Source organism: Vombatus ursinus, unplaced genomic scaffold (genome assembly GCF_900497805.2).
Source record: "Vombatus ursinus unplaced genomic scaffold, bare-nosed wombat genome assembly UNPS02009205.1, whole genome shotgun sequence".
NCBI lineage: Eukaryota > Metazoa > Chordata > Mammalia > Diprotodontia > Vombatidae > Vombatus > Vombatus ursinus.
In genome coordinates this window covers 64153775-64176788 of record NW_020948983.1, presented here as the reverse complement: position 1 = coordinate 64176788, position 23014 = coordinate 64153775, and the positions used below count along the sequence as shown (strand labels likewise).

The 23014-nt window shown below is 37.4% G+C and overlaps 1 protein-coding gene across 1 annotated transcript in view; it reads right to left on the bottom strand.

The window, feature by feature from the left end:
- Positions 1 to 23014, bottom strand: part of MYO1E (myosin IE) — a 233999-nt gene that overhangs the window by 93496 nt on the left and 117489 nt on the right. Inside the window, exons 6-16 of the mRNA XM_027851470.1 lie at positions 22476 to 22565; positions 17769 to 17900; positions 15724 to 15858; positions 14260 to 14392; positions 9319 to 9515; positions 7826 to 7906; positions 7401 to 7487; positions 4231 to 4317; positions 2783 to 2950; positions 1991 to 2076; positions 28 to 109 (exon numbers count right to left, since the gene is read on the bottom strand). Of these exons, the coding sequence (XP_027707271.1) occupies positions 28 to 109; positions 1991 to 2076; positions 2783 to 2950; positions 4231 to 4317; positions 7401 to 7487; positions 7826 to 7906; positions 9319 to 9515; positions 14260 to 14392; positions 15724 to 15858; positions 17769 to 17900; positions 22476 to 22565 (1278 nt within the window). The remainder of the gene's footprint in view (positions 1 to 27; positions 110 to 1990; positions 2077 to 2782; positions 2951 to 4230; positions 4318 to 7400; positions 7488 to 7825; positions 7907 to 9318; positions 9516 to 14259; positions 14393 to 15723; positions 15859 to 17768; positions 17901 to 22475; positions 22566 to 23014) is intronic.

Here is a 23014-nt window from a genome sequence, read left to right as displayed (position 1 = left end):
AAATGACAACTCAAAACAAAACAGTACCTTTATTTTGCTGCCAGCAGTGGTTGGACGTCCTTTCTTGTCTGCTTGTAGGTTTTCCGGAAATAAAGCCTTTATAAAAGGCCTGAAAAAAGGAGCAAAGAGAATAAGTAAGAAATTAGAGAAGAGCTTTAGTGGCTAAAATTCTCCTCCTAGAGTGGTGTTCTAGATCAGCGCTTCTTAAACTGTGGCAACAGTAAAAGGTTTCTGAATGCGTAACAACCAAAATTAATTAAAAATCAAACACATAATGAATCCAAGGTGTTTCTGGCAGCTCTTGCCTGTGTCACATTGCTACTTCACAGCAGCCTTAGTTCTGAACACAAAGCATGCGCATTTTGCACTGCACACGCCCTCAGGCCACACGTGTGAAAAGGGCTCCAAAAAGGGAAAAAGTTTAAGAAGTTCTGTTCTAGATAATCTAGAGAATGAATGAGCCTGTCCAGGTGCAGTGGGGACAATGCAGGTACAGATCCAGATACATCCCTTGAGCTACAGTGCTTGGGGCATAGTAAACAATAGATGTGAGAAAGAATTCTAAGATACAGCAACAGTTATTACTAGAATGTGCAACTGATTTGTGAAACTTGTTTCCCTACTTTTCTCCTCTTTTATTTGCCCTTGCAATTCATTATCCCCTGGAGGTGAAAGCCTGAATATAATATATTAACTGCTTTGATTTGATGGTATAACCCTCCACTCTGCTTTAGTCCAGTGAACTCAATGGGACTGTAATGTATCTTATAGAATCTGAAGGGTAGATGAGGGCCATACATTTTTCAGTGGTTTAGTGTAGTATCTGGCACATAGTAGGCCCTTAATAAGTGCTTGCTGACTGGCTGCAGATGAATATTTGTGACATTTAAATTTTAACATTTTTAAGCTATTGATTATGCACAAATTTGAATTGAGAGAAAAGCAGTTGTTTAGTGAATTTGATGATATAGAGTCAAACTCTCATTACTTCCAAATGGCTACTTGGAGCTACTGGAATTATCCAGATTATTTGCTTGTTCTGATTCACTTAACTTTGGATGAGAATAAACAGTCATATTCTGTGCTATGGTGGATGGAATGCTGGACTTGGAACGAAGAGGACCTGAGTTTGAATCCAACCTCATACAATTAGTAGCCTTGTGATCCTAGCCAAGTCACTTCATTTCATGCAGTCTCAGTTTCCTCATCTATAAAATGGGTATAACAATAGTGCCAACCTCCTAGGGTTGTGGTGAGGATCAAATTAGTGAACTTATGCATGTGGAGTGCTTTGCAACCTTAAAGCACTAATATAAAAACTTCTTGACCACTCTTTGAAAACGAGGCCCTTAAAGGAATAAAAGAAGCAAAAACTCTCACTTTGATAGAATTAAACACACAGAAAAACTCCCTGTTTGGACTTGTGATGCATGTAGACCTCTCTGATGAATTTTCTAGCATTGTCAGGGATGGCCATGCTATCAATGAAAAGAGACACAAAGAACCCTCATGTGCAATGGCCTCAGTGAAAGGCTCAGGGGAGCTCCAGCCGCATCTACTTTTTGATGAGTGGGAAAAAAGAGGAAATTCAGAAAGATAATTTAAGCGGGATCACAGAAGCACAGATTTGGAGTAGGAATGGCATTCAAAAGTGTATGGCAACATGGGAGAAGATGAGTGACAAATAGAATGTTTTTCTAAAAGTTGACTTAGACACTCCATTGCTACCTAGCCTTGAAATCATGTTGAACTAAGATGCCTGCCACCAAGCATGAGGAAGGATGGTATAATGGAAAACAAACCAGATTTCAATCAGAGGACCTGAGTGCAAATTCTGATTTATACCTTCTTGCCCTTAGCTTGCAAGGTCAAGATCTTTTTGGGTGTCTGTGTCCTCATCTGAGGTTAAACTAGATTATCTTCCCATTCCCAAACAGATCTAAACCAACAATCCCAGGAACTTTTATCATGTGCATATATTCTGACTCACAGCTCACTGCTCTGCATAAGTTCAATCAGATCCATGAAGAGAACATCACGATTCCTCTCACAGAAGCCATCCATGTCATAGGATACCTGGCCCAAATAAATAAGTAATTAGGTTTGTATCTTGGTGAATCCATACTAAACCATTTTCATGATCGATGAAGGCATTTTTCTAATTTTAACAGACATACTTTGGACTGAGCACATGCTATACGTCAATGACATCAGCTCACTTGTATGATAAGCAGACAGTTCTGCTGAACATTGCATACCTGAACCTAGATGAGCTCAGACTTTTACTCTAGAGGGGAATTTCATTTGTATGGGTCAGTAGAGCTTTTTTCTTTACAAATCAACTAGCATAAACTAAATCCTTCAACCAACTTTTAATTTAAAAGGAACACAAAAATGTATTGTTATTCTACTTAAAAAGATGATGTTAATAACACATGACCAGGAAATCATTGTTGTGAGGGTGCCTCAATGCCCTATAGTGATGATAGCATTTCATTGAATTCAGTCACACTCTGGCACTCCTGATAAAAGGGTACATTTCAGTCACTCTATGCACTAGCCACTAAACAAACTGGACATGAAGAAGTCACATTACATTGTCAGTTCCTTGAGGGCAAGGACTGTCTTCTGCCTTTTTGCATTCCCAGCACTTACCACAGTGCTTGGCATAGAGTAGGCTTTTAATACATGCTTATCGACTATTTCATGCAAAACAAATTGAATAGGTCAATGCTGAAATCACTTTTTCCTTTCCTTCTGAAACCAAAGCCTCTTACCATACCTTTCCTGCATAATGATGAATGATAAATCCTTGATTCCAGCTGTTGAAGTGCTCATGGGTTCCAATCTGCATCTGAAGTTTTTGGAGCAATGTCTGATCAGCACCCTCACCTACGGCATGCATTGTGGCACAGACATCATCCAGGATGCTCATGATCCCAGGGGGATTCTAGTTTGACAAATTGAAAAGGCCAAATCAATATGAATTTAAAATTATATATATATACACACACATATGTGTAAGTATCAGTTTCTTGCTTGAGAAAATAAACAACTCCTATCTTGAAAGGTAGCATTTCCCTTAAAATAAGAATTCAGTCAATGACCCTTAAAGAGGAGGGCCATATAACAGGAATAATGATGGGGAAAAAAAACTTTTCTGCGAAAAGCTATTTAACTTGCTTTAGGTTTAACTGAAATCACACAAAGAGATAATACGTTATTTCCTTCCTAAAACTAGAAAGAAAATCAGAGATCAGACCCAAAAGTGATATGAATTTGATGAATTGAATTCAATCCGTATTTTTATTTCTATTCTTCCTAATGTCAGACTATAGGAAAGCAGAGGGGATTCTGAAATATTTCTACCATAATAACCCGTATATGACAGTGGACAGAGAAGTGGTCTCAAAGCCAGAAAGACCTAGGTTCAAATTCTACCTATGACGCATATTTGTTACATGACCTTGAACAAGTGACCTGACCTCTCAATGCTCTAGGCAACTTCTAAGACCACCGGCTCATAGTTTATGTGAAAATTGTTATTGTATCTCAGAGATGAACAACTAGCTCTGATTAAGCTACTGACAATGTCTTTGTATGAGGAAATACCAGATTACCTCAAAAATTATCTTACTATACTTCTATATACATACATATATACATATACAATAATTTGCTAAAATCTTATATTCATCTCTGTTGAATTATTCCTCACTTAATCTGAGAGACTGATTTTATTTATTTTTATTGATAATTTTTTTCTCATATCACTTTTGTTTCCAAATATATCTCTCCCTCCACCCCTCCTTAGAGAGCTATCTTTTGTCAAAAAGAATAAAAAGGGGAAGTGGGAGAGGAGGAAGAAAGGGGTAAGAAAGTGGAGGAAGGGGGGCGGGAAGGAGATGCACACCCAGACACCCAGAGAAAGACTGAGAGAAAAAGAGAAGAAGAGACACAGAAACAGAGAGAAAAAAGATAGAGATAGAGAAAGAGAGAGATAAAGAAACAGAGAGAAAAGGTAGTTGGAGGGAATAGAGAGACAGAGAGAAGAGAGGGAGAGAGAGAGAGAGGTTTGGTATAACTAACCAACATATCAGCAGAACCTAATGTTACATGCAATATTCTGAGACTGATTTTTATTTGAATTTTAATTCCATGTTTATTTAAACAGAAAACTTTTACTATGAACTTGGGAACAGGGAAACTGTAGCCAAACCCAACACTTACAACTTTGTTCTCTATGAGGTCACACACGATTTTGTTGTTAAAGTACTCAATTGGAGTCCATCTAATGCCTTCTTGCACATACTCCTCCTGTAAGAGAGAAGTCAAAATTCTCACGATCCCCTTTGATGCTGTTGGTGACTTATGATAACTGGGTAAGCAGATCAGGCTGGTTGCGTGTCACTGTAGTTGGCCTTTTTGATGTTTCTCACATATGACACTTCATCTTTCATCTCCCTCTTCCCTTCTCTTTTCCAAGCTAAACATCTCTAATTCCTTCAATCAATCCTCATATAACATGGATTCAATTTCCTTTACTATCTTATCTTGGTTGTCTGGCTTCCTCTGGGCACTCTCCAGATTTTCAACAGCCCAGAGTTGAACACAGTATGCTACAAATTCCTCACATATAAGACTCCATCTACCATCTCTGTGCATCTTTTGTAATGGCTCTCCTTCTGCTTGAAATGCACTACCTTCCTCACCTCCCCCTTTTTTTCCTTCAAAACTGTTCAAATGACACTTTCCATATGAAGCCGTTCCTAAAGCCCCCAGAAGCTAATGCACTCCCCCAAGATTTACCTTGTAATTATTTGTTTATATTCTATATATTTACTTATGCACATGTTGTTGCTAGATTACAAGTTTCTTGAGGGCAGTGACTTTCATTTTGTTATTGTCTCTCCAATGCTTAGCCTATATATTTATTTATTTATAGCCTAGGTATTTATTAAAACCTTTGTTGATTGATTGACTAAAAATACACACATAGAAAAAAAATTTAACAGAAGCTTGGTAGTTCTTTGTTACCATTAAAAAAACCCACTGTTGGTAATTATGATGTAAGACCAGTAACAATTCATTGACTAGTAATTAAAACCCTTTGTGAATTTAATATATCAAATGAATGCTGATTATAACATTAGAGGTATGGAAAAATTTTGGCTTTACAAAGAGGTGAATGTGGTATCCGTTGTGTTCCCTGGGCTTGTACCACTGGCCTCTTTGAAATGGAAATGTGAGCTTGCTAAAAACAAAACAAAACAAGCAAAAAAGAAAAAGAAAAAGAAAAACAAAATCCCTTATCCAATCAGCTGCCTGGACACAGGTTAGCAAGAGCTGTTGAGAACTTTAAACCACAAGTTTAGGATAACTGGGAAGAATAGGGTGGGAGACAAGAATACAGGCTATGGAAATCATATTTATGCAAGTTGAAAGGAACTGAAAGTGGGATTATGTTCACTCAAAAATGCTACTTTGCCCAGGACCTACTAAAGCAGAGGTTCCCAAACTTATTTGGCCTATGCCCCCTTAAAAAAAAATTACTCTGCATCCCTCTGGAAATCTACTTTCTTTAACCCTTTAACAGTTTTTTGAAATTTGTATCCTTTCAAAAAAATATAAAATATTTTTTTAAAAAAATGACACATCTTCAATTTAATAATTTATTGTATATTTGTGGTTTTTTCCTGCATTGAAATTTTGATGACGCAATATTGCACCATATAACTGTATAATATCATATTATAAACAAGTCATTACATGCATATATTCCTGCTGATGCATGCTGAACTTCTGGATAATTCACAAGTTGACCTGCCAATACTTGCTTGTTAAGACCTGTCAGCAGACTTGACCACTGATTGGTTATAACTTGCATTTTGTGTGCTTATTTGGAAAATAATGTAATCACTACAACTTTTAACTCTGCTGCTCAATAGATGAAACATGTACAAATGGTTTTTCAAAAATTTCTTATCTCCTCTTCTTTACTTATGCATCAACTACCCCTTATTTTTATTCAACCCCCCCCAATTGCACACCAAGGTTACTACCACCTCCTGTGTCATTTCAGTGCCCCCCAGGGGGCAATACCACCCACTTTGGGAATCTAGGTAGTAGAGGGAGTGTAAATTTTGTTATCTCCAAACTTGTCAGCTCCAAATTCTTTCTACTCAAGTATAGATCAAACAACGACAAGAACAAATCAACACTATTTAACTTTTTGAATCAATCAATCCTATATACCAGTTATGCACCAAATCAGTGTGCTAGCTGCAATGGGGAAGAGATGTACAAAGAAATATAAACTATATTCCATGACTTCCAAAATCTTCTGTATGTAGCAGATGACTACAATAGAAGTAGATATAATAAGAAAAGTACTAATGTAGACAATGGGTCCCACAGAGAGGAAATACAGAGATCAACTTAGGCTGGATTGATGTGAAGACAGGATTCATGGAAAAGATGGGGTCTGAATTGGGCCTGGAAAGATGAATGAGATTTGGTTCAGGAGGAGGGTAAGGTTGGATGGGGGGAAAGTGTCATGCCAGACAAAAAAAGGGATTGAGGGGACAGTGGCATGAGGAAAAGCTTAAAGGTGAAAAAACATAAAATGGGTGGGACCAGTGACTGATGTGAAGGTTTTATGTGTTTGTGGATATTAGAAAAGTAATGTGGATTCAACTCATGGAAGGCCTCAGTTATGAAAACAAAGAGTTTCAATTTAATCTTGTAGTCAGTAAGAGGCCATTGAGGATTTTTAATTATAGGAGTGAGTTGTTGAAAGATATTATATTCCCATGATTAAACTAAGGTGCTGATTTCCTTTAATGAGAAACAAGTCTTGCTACTCTTTAGAAGAAGCTAAAACAGACTACCTCAAGTTAGATTTCAAATTCTTGTCCCTATTATGGATTTACTTATTTATAAGGAAAATTGGGCATGGAACAAATCTGAGAAAAACCAAGATTTCCCTTTCAAACACTGTGTGTGCCACAGACAATGACAATTGAGGCTGGAACCAGGTTTAGATTTTCCACTTTGGACAGTGAGTCAGAAAGTAGTAAAAAAAGAAAGAAAGAAAGTAAAAAAAGAAAGAAAGAAAGAAAGAAAAAGAAAAAACTCAGTCAGTCACAAGGCCAGACTCACTGTATCTTTGCTTAAGGAGAGAAAAAAAAAGGGTAACAGATGGCATTACCATTTAATAGGCTAAGTTGACAGTATCATTGGGCTTCTTTGCTAAATTGTCTGAGGAGGCATTTCATTATTCCAGACAAACCTTAAGAAAGGGAAGGGAGCAAGTAGTTCTAAAATACAACCAATTTAACTTGTGAACAAATAAATCAACCAAGCAGAAAACCATGGAAGGGAACTAGATATTGACTTACCTGTTCTGCTTTTAGTGTTAATTCAATAAAAATCTGTTGTAGTTTTTCATTAACAAAATTGATGCAAAATTGTTCAAAGCCATTTTTCTGGAAGATAAAAGAAATTGACATTATATTTTAAGACTTTATTTGTAAAAGCATTGAAAAAAGCCATTTCTGGAAGATAGTGGGGTCATTCCAATCCCATAGGAGAGCATAAAACTGTATCATTTGAATCTTAACAAAAAACATCAGATGTGTAATTTCTCACAGGTTTGTTTGTATTTATGGGAAACTATTGAAGTTAGAACAGAGAGTGCTCAGAAAAAATTATTAAAATAGATCTACACTTTCCTTCCATTAGCCAGAACCATCTCTTGTAACTCCAGTGAAATATTTCAGCCTTCTCCCCAACCATTCACCCTGCCTTCTCTGTGAACTCTCACCTGGAATATTTCAAAGCCGTAAATATCTAAGACACCAATGTTGTATTCTTCATGGTCTTTCTCCATTGCTTTGTTGATGGACTAAGAAAGAATAAGCAACAAAATTACAGTCAACAACTTTTCCTTCAGAAAAACAAACCAATCACTCTTTCTCTGTGGAATAGGAAAGTTTCAGTTAACTGGAATATTTCTCCAAGAATACTCTTTTCACACCAGAAGACCTCATTTTGACTTTCTGCTTTTGACTCACAAAACTCTTAGGATAACAGTAATACCTTGCCTTTATATAGAGTTTTTAGGTTTACAAAGCACTTTCCTCACAGCCCTGTGAGATATGTATAGTGAGAGTGTTATTGGCCTCATTTGGGATTGAGAAAACTGAAGTAAGGAAATTAAATTACTTGGCCAAATTCACACATCTAATGAGAGCCAGCTTACACAACCAGGTTCTCTGGCTCCAAACCTAGTGTTCTTTCCTCACCACATGAAGTTGCTACTCCAAATAGCAAAATTATTAAAAACAAAAACCAAAAAAAACCCCACAAACAAACAAACAAAAAAAACAACAACCAAAAACCACAAGTGTGACCCAATATACAAAGAAAGAGGAAAAAGCTGGGCCCTCTTTATGATGAAAGTTGCCCAGTTCTCGCATGGCTCATCTTTTCTGTGGAGTCCTTTAAATTACAATAGATTTTCATCTGGATTGATTTCATTGGAAGTATAATTGATCAGTATCCCTGATGGAATCTAGGATTGTAAATAAATATCCAGTTTTAGAGGAAGAACTTTGTTAATATGGTTCCTATTTGGGAAGTGAAAGACTCTTTTTGTGACTTATTGCTTCTGAATTTTGCATTTTTATTTTCTTTTTTCAAGTTGATAATCTGAGGGGCTATAAGTCCGCAATGAAATAAAAGGACTCAGCATTCAGCTTGAGAAGTTCCTATTTCTGGGTGTGGCTAATCTTTTTATAGACTTAGCAAGGGACAACCAATAAGGGAACCATACATCACATGTTCCAGGGAGAGGTATATGGAGCCATCTCATTCTCTTTGTAGCAGGTAACCCAGATAATCTGATTAACATAACTGCCTCAACATCAAAATCACTCTTGAGAAATTAATTTAGCTCTCTAAATTGTGTGTGACTGTGGTATTTATGAACAGGTTTCAAGTATTAGGAGTTATTAGGAGTGAAAAGGCCTACAACTTTCATTTACTTTATTTTTATCTTTCAGTGCTCTGTCCTAACGGGATCAATTTCCCATTCAGAATTCATAACCATATCAGTTTGGAGTTAAGTACCTCAGGACTCAATTTTGGAAGTGAACAGGGAAATAAGCACTGGGGTGGAGGAAAAGTGATAGTTGAAGGGTGAGTGGGGAGGACAAAGGGGATTCAAAGTGAAAAGTGAGTGTTTAATACTTTTGCAATACAAACTGTATATGAATTAAAAAATCACCCCAAAGAAATTAATTTGTGTTTACTTACATCTACTAAGTAATCAAAGACTCGAGCATGCAGGGCCTTGGCAAGAGCATCTCTGGTGTAACAGGCTTGCTCTACATTCAAAGTCACATGAATAGACTCTGACTTGCCTCCCCATTTACTATCCATCTGCCGACTGGTCAGTTTCTCTTTTAAGCGGTCTTGGTTTATCCCCAAGAGAAAAGCAGGAAAGGCCAAAACTGTGGAAATAAACACATTTTCTTATTTTTCAAAATGAAAATATTTTACCTTTCACCTGGATGGGTTGTTTGAAAGTGCTCCCAACTACATAAGGCATAAAATATCTAGGAGTCCATCTACCAAAACATATTTAAGTCTTATATAAATTTACAGCCTTAGTACTTTAACAATCAAGCTACTCATAGGAGTACTTTATAAAACTAGACAAAATAATTTCATAGCCCATTTGGAGGAACAAAAGGTCTAGAAGCTCCAGGGAAGTAACGAAATAAAAAAAAAAGGAAGAATGAAGGGGAATAACATTTCTATAGTTCAAATGATATTATAAAGTAGTAACTGTTGAAACTATTTTGCACTAATTAAAAAAGACAAAATTAGATCTATAGAATAGATGAAGGAAGAAAGAATAAAAAACAATTTAACTCAATAACACAGTTTTTGATACAACAAGAACATAAATCAATTGAAGAAGAACTCCTTCTTTGACAAGAACCACTAGGAAAACCACTTTGGCCAACATCATGCTTAGATAAACATATTAGGACTGTGTACTACAATAAGCTTGAAAGGGGCATGACCTGAATATTTAATGACCTACAACTAAAAATCAGAAGAGAATGAAATCAGATAATTTAATAGCTGTGACTATGAGAAGAATTCTTAGCTAAATTTTGGATAGAGATGATCTCAAGAGGTAAAATAGATTATTTAAAATAAATGCAATTTAAAAGCTTTTGCACAAGTAAAACCAGTGTACCTAGGATAAGGAAATGTTTTGATTGGGGAAAAAATATCTACATATACTGTCTCTTCTAAGAGCCTACAATCCAAGATATACAGAGAATTAACATAACCATTTAAGGACTTAAAGGGAGGAAGGCATAGGTAAAGGAAATCTTGAAAACAAAAACATAGAGGTTGGAAAATGTGAGACACATTCAGAGTATGACAAGTAGTTTGGTAAAGGTTTATGAAAGGGAATCATATAAAAGGGTAGGCTGGTGCTAGATTTTTTGGGGTCTTTGAATGCCAAGCTAGAATTTGGAATTGAATAAGTTGGTGATGGGGGTACAATGGAAATTTTTGATCAGGGAATGAATAGGTAAGAGTCATTAGTTTGGTAGCAAGGTACAGGACACAATAAAGGAGGGCAAAAAAAATTAGAAAGCTATTATCATAATCTAGGTAGTGTGACTGGAGAGGAGGGAATAGATACCAAATTACATTAGGAAATTAGGAATTATGGGGCTTGGGAGCTGATTGGATTGGGAATTGGATAAAAGTTCCCAAATATACAGGATCAAGAAAAGGGAGGGTAGAATGTAAACCAAAGGCACAAGGGGGGAGAATGTGGAAGAAATTAGCAGTAGAAAAAATAAGATACTACATATATTACTAGGGAGATAATATATAGTAATGGTACACCTGCATCTTATCAGTTCTCCCTAGCATAAGGAAAAAGCAATTAAGGATATCATTCACCTAAAAAATACAGTGAAAATTACATTTTACTTAAATTTTTATAGTTTCAACAGTAAGTAAGTAATAAAAAGCAGAATGATGCATGTGAACTTTTTAGGTTCTTCAGGAGATTTTGTGTACCTAACATATGAATATGGGGTGGGAGAAAGGAATTGTTTGTTTTTCAGTTGTGTCCAAATCTTTGTGACCCCTTTTGTGGTTTTCTTGGCAAAGACACTAGAGTGTCTTGCCATTTCCTTCTCCAGCTCATTTTATAGGTGAGGAAACTGAGGCAAACAGGGTTAAGTGACTTGTTCAGAGTCACAGAGCTAGTATGTATCTGAGGTTGGATTTGAGTCTTCCTGACTCCAGGCCTGGCACTGTAGCTACTATACCATCTAGCTAGGAATACTTTCATCTTTTACTTCTCATCATGAGGGTAGGGCATATCCCTTTCCCCAATATAATTTTAAGGGTAAATTGTTTATTTCCATTTTTCTTGAAAATATACTTTTGCGGAATACTCGGGACAAATTCATCTAAGCCAAACGGTGTTTCATCAGATTGGGATATAGCTTCCTGCAGTTTTTTGTTGACTTACCATTTCTGAAACATGCAGGTAAAAGGATGTAAAATTTTTATAACATAATTACCGTAAGGTTCCATTGGTCAAAGGTTAGCTGGATCAAACATCTCCAGTTTTTAAGGGGAATTTTGCTTTTCTAGGTTAATCAAGAGATTGTGGTGTTGGGAGAACTCCAGGGCTTCCTATAACAGGATAGTTAGGAGGAAGTTTGCTGGATACATTAGTATGGGATTATCCGAGGCCATCCCACCACCAGCTCGGGCCAGGGAAATTCACCAGTAGTTGCCAATGCTGGGTCTTACCCAGTTGGCTGAGGAGGTCACTTCCTCTTGTCAACAGTGAGGAATAAACCATTTCATCTTGGCTCAAACACCAAGAGAAATAATTGCAGTCTCATTATTTTGTCCTGGGGAATAAATAGGATACAAAAGATTCTAATGTAACAAGTCTACAAAGCCAAGGAAAACACTTTATGTCAGAATGAACCCCAAACTGGATGTTACAAAGCAAGTATCAGTGAGTCCAGTGAGTACTTTTGTGTGATTATCTGCACTATATGTATGTATGTATATATGTATGTGTATGTGTCCCTGGGCTGGCATATGTTCATATGTACGTGTACTACGTGGGAGAAAAAAAACTAGACCAATTAAGGAATGTTCTTGTTTTCTACCTCTTGCCCAAAATGTTATATATGAAATATACCATATCTACTTTATCAAGATTGACAATATCAGAAATCAGAAAGTGAGCAGTATTTCTTCCTTTATCAGAAAAAGAAAAACAAAAAAGGAGCCTTATTTGGAATGGAAATATCTCCATGCCTAATTTTCCACTGCACTGTCAGCAATGAGTGGGATACTATTTATTTCTAAATTTCTAAATTTATCATCCTTGAAGAATGCTGAGATGCAAAGAAATGTTTTCTTGAGTGGTTAAGGGATATGTGGGTTCTCTAACAAGACTGAAGAGTCATCTATTTCTTAGGAAGTCTAATGTTAAAGAAGACCAGAAACATTTAAAAATGAAAAAACTCAAGAGCTTCCAATTCGAAAGCCTAGGAGTGCCTCCCAATGGTTTTGGATAGATTGGAAGCATAGATAACTAGTAACTTTGTTCTACTGAAGTACCATTTTTCTCTAAACAGCAAAAACAACCATTTTAGTTATTCCTTGAAGAAGATCATTGATGCTTGGAAAAGTAGAAGAGCTGAGAAAATGTACTTCTCACTTTTTTTTTGCCAAGACGGAGGACTATAGATATGAAATAATGCATATTCTGCCAAACACAATTAAAGTATTTGATAGTTTTGCTGAACTGTTTTTCCTCCTATCTTTATAAGTTTTTGGCAAAAGGGATGGCTTGCTTGGTAAGGGATGGGGGAAGGTATGTATTCAGATATTGGTTAAATGTGAAAACTAAAGGTATCAATAAAATAAGATAAAAAATTTAAAAAACCTCCACCTTTCTTCCCCAATAAATGGGAATATAAGATATCCGTGGATATGCAAAGAATCTTTGCAGCTTTGATTTTTATCCCACCATTACAAAATTGATTCTGGGTGGTTTTGAGTATAAGCTATGAACACATATCAATTCCAAAGGAACGTGAATTTATCATTGTATTCAGGCTTTGCAGGTGAATGTGGAAAGCTGGGGTTTTCACTGGGAGATTAATCTCCATAGGTGTGTCTGCTGGCATAGAGAAAGTTCTTTCTGCAATTTACTTTTCACATTTAATGGGGGGAAAACCCTTTTATCCAGAGATGAAATTCTGCCATGATGTTCCAAGGTTACCAGGGACCTGGATCCCTTTCCTCATCCTACAACGGCATTGCTGTTTGTGTGTATGACAAAGGTGGGGGAAATGGAAAGTGGGCAATCCCCTTAAGACCTCATAATAAGAGAGTTTGATTTAGCTCATGTAAGAGCTCAAATGTGCCTCTAGAAACCTGCTAACTTGTGAATTAGTCTAATCATTCTAGAAAGAAATGCATAAACATGTTGAGAAAACAAGCAAAATATCTGATCTTTTGACCCAGAGATGCCACTGCAAAGCACATGCCCAAAAGGGGCCCAAGAGAAGAAGGATCACATATACAGCCAAATATTCATTTATGTAGTGACAAAAAAATTGGAAACAAAATAAATACTCTTTGAATGGGGAATGACAAAACAAATTGTGGCCCATGACTGTAGTAGTATAATACCTTTCCGTAAGACACAATGAGTATGAATAATTCAGACACATGGAAATAGTTATATGAACTGATGATGCCCAATGAAGAACCAAGAAAATAATGCACAATGATTATAATTATGCAGATGGAAAGAACAAAAACAAGAGGCCAAACACACTATGAATAATATTAAGCATGTTTGACCTGGAAGAAAGGAAGAAAAAAATTCACTTTCTTCCCTTCTTTGCAGAGGTGCAGGATAAACTGTCAGACTCAATTAATGTGTTGGTTAATTTTGCTGAATTTCTTTCTCATTCTTTGTTGCAAGGGAAGGCTTGCTGGGTAGGGTATAGGAGAGGGATATGTTAGGAAATGAAGGGGGTTAAAAGCAAAAGATATCAATAAAAAATCAGCATTGAAATTGTGAGCTCCAGTGCTTGCTAGGTAAAGTTGCAAGCCATTTCAGAGCAGTGAAGCTGGATACATTCATTCTATCACATTTTTAGAGCCACCTACACTCTTCGCTCTCCACAGCAGCATAATTGCCAACTTCTTTAAAGCTGATGTTCCCCAAGTGGAGTACTCCAGCTACAATCTGGAGCACCAGGGCCTGCTCTTCTGCAAAGATTCCGATCACATTCATTGCATGCTACAAAAGGAAAGGTACTGAGTTACACAAACAAATCATATTCCTCATCAGCTCTTCAAGTCATTCAGAGATAAGCCATAAACACAATGAGTCACAGTTTTCAGGTTGGGTTAGAGAGAAAAAAGGTGTTGGGTGTCTAAGAGAAAAGGACATAACTTGGCTTAATAGGTTGATCTGGAAGTTCTTGGGAGAGTGTCAAAGTGAGTGAGCTCAGGTCGGTCCCCAAGAAGACAGCTCATCTTCAGCTTCCTCTCCTGACCATAGAAGGAATGGTACTCAGTCACTGAATGTTCTTAATCTTTTGTGTCTAGTGAAGCCTAGGGACTCCTTGTCAGAATAATGTCTTTAAATGCATAAAATAAAACACATACGATTACAAAAGAAATCAATTATATTGAAATAGTGATCAAAATATTAAAAAAAATATATGTTCGGATACCGGGTGAAGAGCCCCTGCTTTAGAGGTGGATATGAGGACTTTGAAAGTAGAAAAGAAATTAATAATGGTGTGGGCAGGAAACAATGATAGGTGTTCCAAGGATTATGCTAATTAACTTTTAACTCTCAGCCCTCCCAGTCCAGATAGGTGAGTGACTCAAAAGATCTTCTATATCAAGCCAGAGCTGGCCATGCTAACTTTCTATCCTGGCCACCTCCTCCCTGTGCTGCTCCCGTATGAGTCCCTCCCAATCCATAATCAGATTGGTACAGCCACTGCTATTGAATAAGGTGTGCCAATCTTTTCTCCACTCACCACCCAAGGAACTTCTTAAACCAAAGTACCCCTCCCAGGCCACCACTTCCCTTTATGTAGCGTCTCCTTCCCTTGGATAGTAAATTCCTTGTGGGTAGGTACTACCTTCACTTCAAAATTTGTGTTAGAAGAATTTAGCACAGTGTTTGGCAAGTAGTAATAGATAATAAATAACAATATAGTAAATAAATATATATATATATATAGCATAGTATAATACTATATATAGCAATAAATGATACATAATAAAAGCCTCTCCATTCTTTCATGAAGTTTGTCTCACTATGTTCACTACCATTTTTAACAAGCTAGTCATCAGATAGAGAACAGGAATGTGGCAAAATACATAAAGCTGATTGTTCTCTGTATGTCTCAGATAATTAATCAGTTATGTCTTCGATATTTGGTAGTGGTTGTTTGTAAGGCTGTTTAACCATTTGCTTCAGAATAAGGGCCTGACCAAATCTGAAATGTCTGGCAATTTGCTTCTTCCCTCTCTTTGCCATGCTGGCTATCTCTGCTACTATGGTCCCATTTTACTCAGCAGAACCCACTCAGTCACGGTGTCCATCCGTACCAATGTTTCCTGAAATTCCCGCCTGTCATCGATGTCATCAACTTTGTAGTTTCCTGAGAGGCTCAGGTAGTAATAATAGTCCATGCTTGTGATGCCAAGGCTATGTTTTTGCTCTGCAGAAGCACCTTCAATTAGCTGCAGTGAAAAAATGACATGATGGATAAATGCACACTTGAATCTTGGATACATTGTCTACACGGAATCTAAGTAATGGAAGGGCTCTCGGAGGCTGTCTAGCTAATCTATGCCTGAATAAGATTCCTCTCTAAGATAAATCCAACAGGTGATCATCCCAGATTTGCTTAAAAGACATCCAGTGATGAGAAATCTCTAACACCCAGTCAAGGTAACTTATTTCACTTTTGGAGAGCTCTATTTATTAGGAGAATTTCCCCTACATTAAACATGAGATTTGTCTTTGCAGCTTCTACCTTTTGCCCCTCGTTCTGTCCTGTGAAGACAAACAGAACTATCCTATTCTCTTTTTCATGTGATAGTCCTTCAAATACTTGAAGATGGCTGTTATTTCTCCACTAAGTCTTCTTTTCTTTAGGCTAAACATGTCCAATTCCTTCAACTAATCCTTATATGACATGATCTCAGGATCTTTTACTATCCTACTTGCCCTCTTTCTTAGCACTCTCCAGTTTATCAGCGTCCTGCCAAAAATATGGTACACAGAATTGAACATAGTACAAATGTATTGTAGTGTGTCTTTGAAGAATGAACACAAAAGTGGTCTGAACAGGGCATAGCTCAAGGGAACTACCAGCTTCCTCCTGGACACTATAATACATTTCCTTAAGGCACATTAAGATGGCATTGACATTTTCAGTTGCAATCTCATGCAGCTGATGCAAATTGAACTGTTGTTATTGAATCTTTCAGTCTGTCCTACTCTTTGCAACCCCATTTGGGATTTTCTTGGCAAAGGTACTAGAGTGGTTTGCCATTTCCTTCTCCAGCTCGTTTTACAGATAAGGAAACCAAGGCAAACAGGATTAAGTCACTTGCCTAGGGTCACACAGCTAGTAAATGTCTGAGGCCAAATTTAAACTCAGGATGATGAGTTGGGCCAGTGCTCTACCTACTGCACCACCCAGCCAGCAGTGCACTAAACTTTCAAAATATGTGCTGTTTAGCCTTGGTTTCCCAATTCTGCACTTGTGATGCCTTCTTCCCAAGCATTTATTATGATAGTTATTGTCTAGATCAGATCAAAGACATGATCCTCAACACCCGCAAGTGTGGCCTGAATCAGATCAAAATCTCAATCGAGAAATATTTAACAAACTAAATAAAATCACAACAGTATATAGATAATGTTAATATGTGGTTTTCTATGTCAATAGTCAGCCTGCAGGGATCCTTATGTATGGTTTAGTGGACCCATTTTTACTTGAGTTTGACCCTACTGGTCTAGATCATTCTTCTGGCAAAAAGCTATGTATGGCCTTGGAACATTTCTTTTCCTTTCATTTAGAAGAATTTAAATCTGGAAATAATACCTAGTTTTCATGTGTTGGTATTTTGTCAGGGCAGCTAGGTAGCACAGTGGTTAGAGTGCTGGGCTTGGAATCAGGAAGACTTATCTTTCCGAGTTCAAATCTGGCCATGGACACTTACTAGCTGTGTGACCTTGGGCAAACCACTTAACCCTGTTTGCTTTGGTTTTCTCATCTGAAAGATGAGCTGAAGAAGGAAATGGCAAACCACTCCAGAATCTCTGCAAAGGAAACCCTAAATGGGCTCACATGGAGTCAGACAGGACTGAACAACAGCTGTCTCTGTCTCTTCAGAGAGTTTGTAGCTACTTTAAGGCAAAGACTTTCTTATGTTCCTTTGTGTGTTCTACTAAGCCTAACAAAAGCCATTCACTTATAGTAAGTGTGCATACCCTGAGTATTTATATTTGTAAGAATATTTGCTGATTGTTGTTTGTGCATACTACATCTTCTAGGACCCCTCTGATATCCAAGCAAAATTCATCTGGGAAAGAAACAGGAACAAAAGGAAAAAGTTTCATTAAAGAAAAATGTTCTAACCTGATAAAATATGTGAAAACTCCGTTCTCCAGGATTCCTCATCACCACTCTGGATTTTTCTAGAAGGAAGTTAGAGATCTTTCCACCATCTGGTTCTCCACCTGGACTAAACTGGATTTCAAAGTATTTCCCCTGCAATAAAGTGTTGTTTTGGATTTTTTTGAAAGTTAAGTATTATTTTGAAGGAAGAACAAAAATACTGAGTTCCTAACTGGCTCATGATACAGCATAATTTGAGGAAATTGATTTAATTAAAAATACATTTTTCAAGTTACTCCACTCCTGGATCATAAGATTATAGATTTAAGACTGCAAAGGGCCTTAGAGGCCCAACCTCATCATTTTGCAGATAAAAAAACTGAGGTGGGTTAATGATGCCTACTTACAGCTAGGTGGGGCAGTAGATAGATTGCTGGGTCTGAAGTCAGGAAGACTCATCTTTCTGAGTTCAAGTCCGGCCCCAGACACTTACTAGCTATGTGACTGGGCAACTCACTTAACCCTATTTGTCTCAGTTTCCTCATCTGTAAAATGAACTGGAGAAGGAGATGGCAACCCACTCCAGTACTTTGCCAAATGGTGTCATTCAGAGTTGGACATCCCTGAAAAACAACAAAAAGAGTTACCACAGCTAATATGTATCTGAGGAAGAATTCAAACACAAATCTTTCTAGTCCAAGTCTAGCCACTCAACCCACCACATCTCCCATGGGATCTCCTCACCTTGTCCTCTGAAACAATCACCCATTTTCTCGTCCCAGTCATAGCATTTTAGAATGAGTGATCTATATCCTTCTAGCTTCACTGGATCAAATATATACTATGTTTATTCACATGATGTACCCCCATTCCTCCTCACTGACATTTCAATCCTAAAAAGGGAAAGGGTGGGGAGATCATGGATTGTCATTGCCCGGATGATGGTGAACTCTGGCAGCCTGGTCAACTGATAGCAGAATTCCTCCTTGGCAGGCTTTGTGGCTATTATCAAGAATATTGCCCTTCAGTTTGGGATAAGATAAAAGCCATTAAAAATGGGAAAACAGTCACTGAGCATAACATTTTATTTAAGTAACTGGGTTTCTTTTACTTTGTCCCTTTCTATATCATATCTGTCAAGATTAACCATAATCATATCCATCAGTTAACCAAAGTAACCCCCAGTTTTGGGGTTTTCTTGGCAAAGATACTAGAGTGGTTTGCCATTTCCTTCTCCAGTTTATTTTATAGATGAAGGATTGAGGTAAATGGGATTAAGTGACTTGTCCAGGGTCACAAAGCTAGTAAGTTCTGAGGCTGCATTTGAATTCAGATCCTACTGCCTCTAGGGTCAGAGGTCTATACACTGTGCCACCTACTTGCCCACACTGCCACTGTATCTGCTTCTATTTAAAAGAAATGAACACGAATTGCCCTTTAACATAAGCAAAACACTTATAGTAAATCTTAAAGTGCTATATAAACATTAGCTAATAATAATAATATCCAAGAATATATTTGATAGAGGAAAAACAAAAACACTGCCTCTTTAGTAATGAAAGTGTTGGGCTAATTAGTTTTTAAAAGGTACTGGTAATCTTACTAAGAGAATGGAATTATGCTTTAATTACCTGAGCATAGCACTGTTGTTTTGTTAGCTATTTAATCTCCTAGTGACTAACTCAAATTTATAAAAGAGAGAGAAAGAATTTTTAGTATTTATTTTCCTTCCTACTAAACAGAAACTAGACTATAAGCTATTGGAGAACAGGGACCAAAATTTGTATTTTTTTTCCCAGCACCCACCACGGTGCCATGAAAATTTTAAGTGCTCAACACATACTTATGGAGGGGAGCAGCTAGGTGGCACAGTGGATAGAGCAGTGGCCCCGGAGTCAGGAGGACCTGAGTTCAAATCTGACATCAGACACATAATACTCACTAGCTGTGTGACCCTGGGCAAGTCACTTAACCCCAATTGCCTCACCAAAAAAAAAAAATCATATAATTGTGGAGAGGAGGAGGAGAACAAAAAGAAAAGCCAACAACTCAGAATTCATCCAGATAGCAACCATCTATCAGACCTTACCCTTCCTCACTTCCCTCTCATTCTACCTGACTTCTTATCTCACTTCAATCTTGGACAAGACCAAACAAAACAAGAAACACAGAAAAGAAAATTCATTTCAATAGACTGTTGTAATGAATTACAATTATTTCAGGAAGAACCTTCAAAGATTAAAGGTTTTTTCCAAGGAAAAAAAATACCTTGTACTTTTCTTCCTAAAATGGCATGGTGTGAGGGTAAATATGCAAACAAGACTGTCACAGACACTTGGCTACGTTCCTAAGCCAAGTACAATTTACACACTGGGAAAAGAGGAAAGAAGGCTTACTTCATTAATTTTATTGCCAGGGTGGCCTCTATGGGGAAGGCAGGCTGTTTTGAAAAGAAAAGTAAATTGTGCAGCCTGGTAAAGTTTCAGCATTTCTTTAAAAGATTAAATAGGCTACCAAATATATAAAATAATACATAAAAAGCAGTATGGGGGAAATTGGTCTATATCCTGGTTCCCCACTTCTCACCCCAACCCCCACTTCCTCCCTCAACCCAGATCTGGCCCCCTTGGAACTTTCTACACGTCAATGCAGTGCAGGCATCAAGCAGAAAAAGAAACATTATGATGTGAGGTAAATATCTCAAATAACATTGGGCTGAGGGGAGTGAAGGGTCATTAGACTGACAGGCATTAATCATTAGGGAATGTGGGAGTTGTGTGGGAATTTCACAGGGCTCTCTTTTAAAGTTAGAAACTTCCCATTATACTGATTTAAAAAAAAAAGATTATTTTTCTCCTTTAAAAGTCCCATTCATTCATGTAAGAGGCTCAGAAGGACTCCCATTGGCTTTTCCATAGTCCCTCAGTGCCAAGAATAAACTATAGTTCAGATACCATCTAACCCCCAACACGATACATTGATGCTTTTGAACAGAGACTGCTCTATCAGAGATGACTTCACTTGAAAGACACAGCACAATGTAGCAGAAAGAGCTATGTATGGCCTTCTCTAGTTAGGAGTCTCATATGAGCTTGGGCCCTGCCACTGTGTGACCTTGGGTGCGTCACCTCTCTGGGCCTCATTTGGCTTCTCTATACAGTGGGGATGATAATAATAACAATAAAAGTGCCTATTTGCATGACACTTTTAACATTTGTAAAGCATTTTTTTTTTTACATATTTGGTCATTTAATTTCACTTTATCCTACACTACTTACTTCAGGGTTTCAGTGAAGATCACAGAATCTCAGAATCCTAAGGGATTTTCAAAGCCCTAATCTAAACCATGGTGATTAAGAATCTCCTCTAATGATGATGATGAATTGGCATTTACATAGCACTTTAAAGAGCTTTATAAATTATTTCACTTCATCCTCACAAAGACCCTGGAAGGTAGGTGCTATTATTATCCAAATTTTAGAGACAGGGAATTGAGTCCAACAGTGGCTAAATAACTTGTCCAAGGTCACACAGCTACTTAGTTTCTAAGGCTAAGTTTGAATTCAGGTCCCTCTAACTCCAGGTTTAGTCCTCTGTGTCACCTAGCTGGAATATCTCCTACAGGTGGCTTAACAGCCTTTGGTTAAAAGAAGAACCCATTCCACTATGGAATAAAACTAAATTTGCCTGTTTGCAGCTTCTACTTCACTGCTTTTAATTCTGCCCTTTGGGGATAAGGGAAACATGTCTATTCCCTCTTCCCATGAAAGCTTTTTAAATATTTAATGCTAGCAACCAAGTCCCTATAGTTCATCTGGGTCTGTTGGCTTAAAATAATGGATCAAGGAAGACTCCAATAAGAGAAACCTAGGAAAGCACTTTGTAACAGTGACTTTTATAGATGCGAGATACAATTATCCAACAGATTGTTCCATGACTAAGAAGATAGAGTGCTAGAAGACCTGAGTTCAAATCTAGTCTCAAATACCTACTAGTTGTGATCCTGGACAAGTCACTTCAACTCCTCCGTTTGTTTCTTCATCTATAAAATGGGGATAATAATAACATCTATCTTCCAGGGTCATTGTAAGCATCAAATGAGATAACCTACATACATTGCTTTGCAAAACTTAGCGTTACATAAATGCTGTTTATCAGCATTTTATTAGCTATCTGGCAAAACAAGCCCAGGGGCAAATCAATACTAAGAACTGGAGACGAAACCCTGTTGGAGCTGAGTTCCACCAGACACTGAGGTAAATGAAGAGTTTCATCCTTCAGTGCTCCTTAAGTAAACTTCCAGGCAGCTAAAGCAGTCTGACTCAGTGGTGAAGCCTGAACCTCTGTTCTAGCCTTTGGTATAAAATTTTTTGGCAGAAAAATCAAGGCTGATTTATTCTTCTCTTCTGCCCCAATCTGCTCTCTTCACGAAGTCTGACTTTTTTTTTTTAGTAAGGCTTCATGTTCAGGAGAATCTTGAAAATGATCTTATTTACATAATCAAATGCCTACAAATAACGATAATCAACGTGTGACTGAAGCCAGCCAACAACCGGATCTGGTAAAGGAAGAAATAATCAAGGAGGACACCTCCCAAGAAAATTTTTAAAAAGCCAGATTTTCCTTTGGGATGGATAGATATCACAAACCCAATTCAGGGATGTCAGAAATAGAAAGCAAGTTCAACCTAATTGAACTGTCTGATTGAGTTCTTAAGGATATACTTACAAATCTGCTGGAGTTGTTATTCCGTACAGTCTTGGCATTTCCGAAGGCCTCCAATAGTGGGTTGGATTGCAGAATGATGTCCTTTACATGCTAAAAATGGGACACAAAACAAAAAACTTGTCTGTTCAATTCTTTATTATAAAGAATGGCTGTCTGGTAGGGAATAGGGTAAAGAGGAAAAAAAATTGTCTATTAATGTGTATTTCATTTCCTATTGTCTTAGATGCATCTATGCCTGCCCAGAATAGCATGTTTTCTTTCTTTTAAAAATTTTATTATTATTTTTTTTAATCTGTAAAAATCCATCCTCACCGCCTTGCTCTTGCCAATTGAGAAAGAAAGAAAAACAAAACCCTTGTTACAAACATGGACAATCCTACAAAACTGCCACACTGGCCATGTCCAAAAAAAAAAAATGTCTTAATCTGCACTCCATCACCTCAATCTGGAAGTAGGTGGCATGTCTCATCATGTGTCCCCTGGAATTGCAGTTGGTCATTTTGTTGATCCTAAATCTTTCAAAGTTGTTTGTCATTACA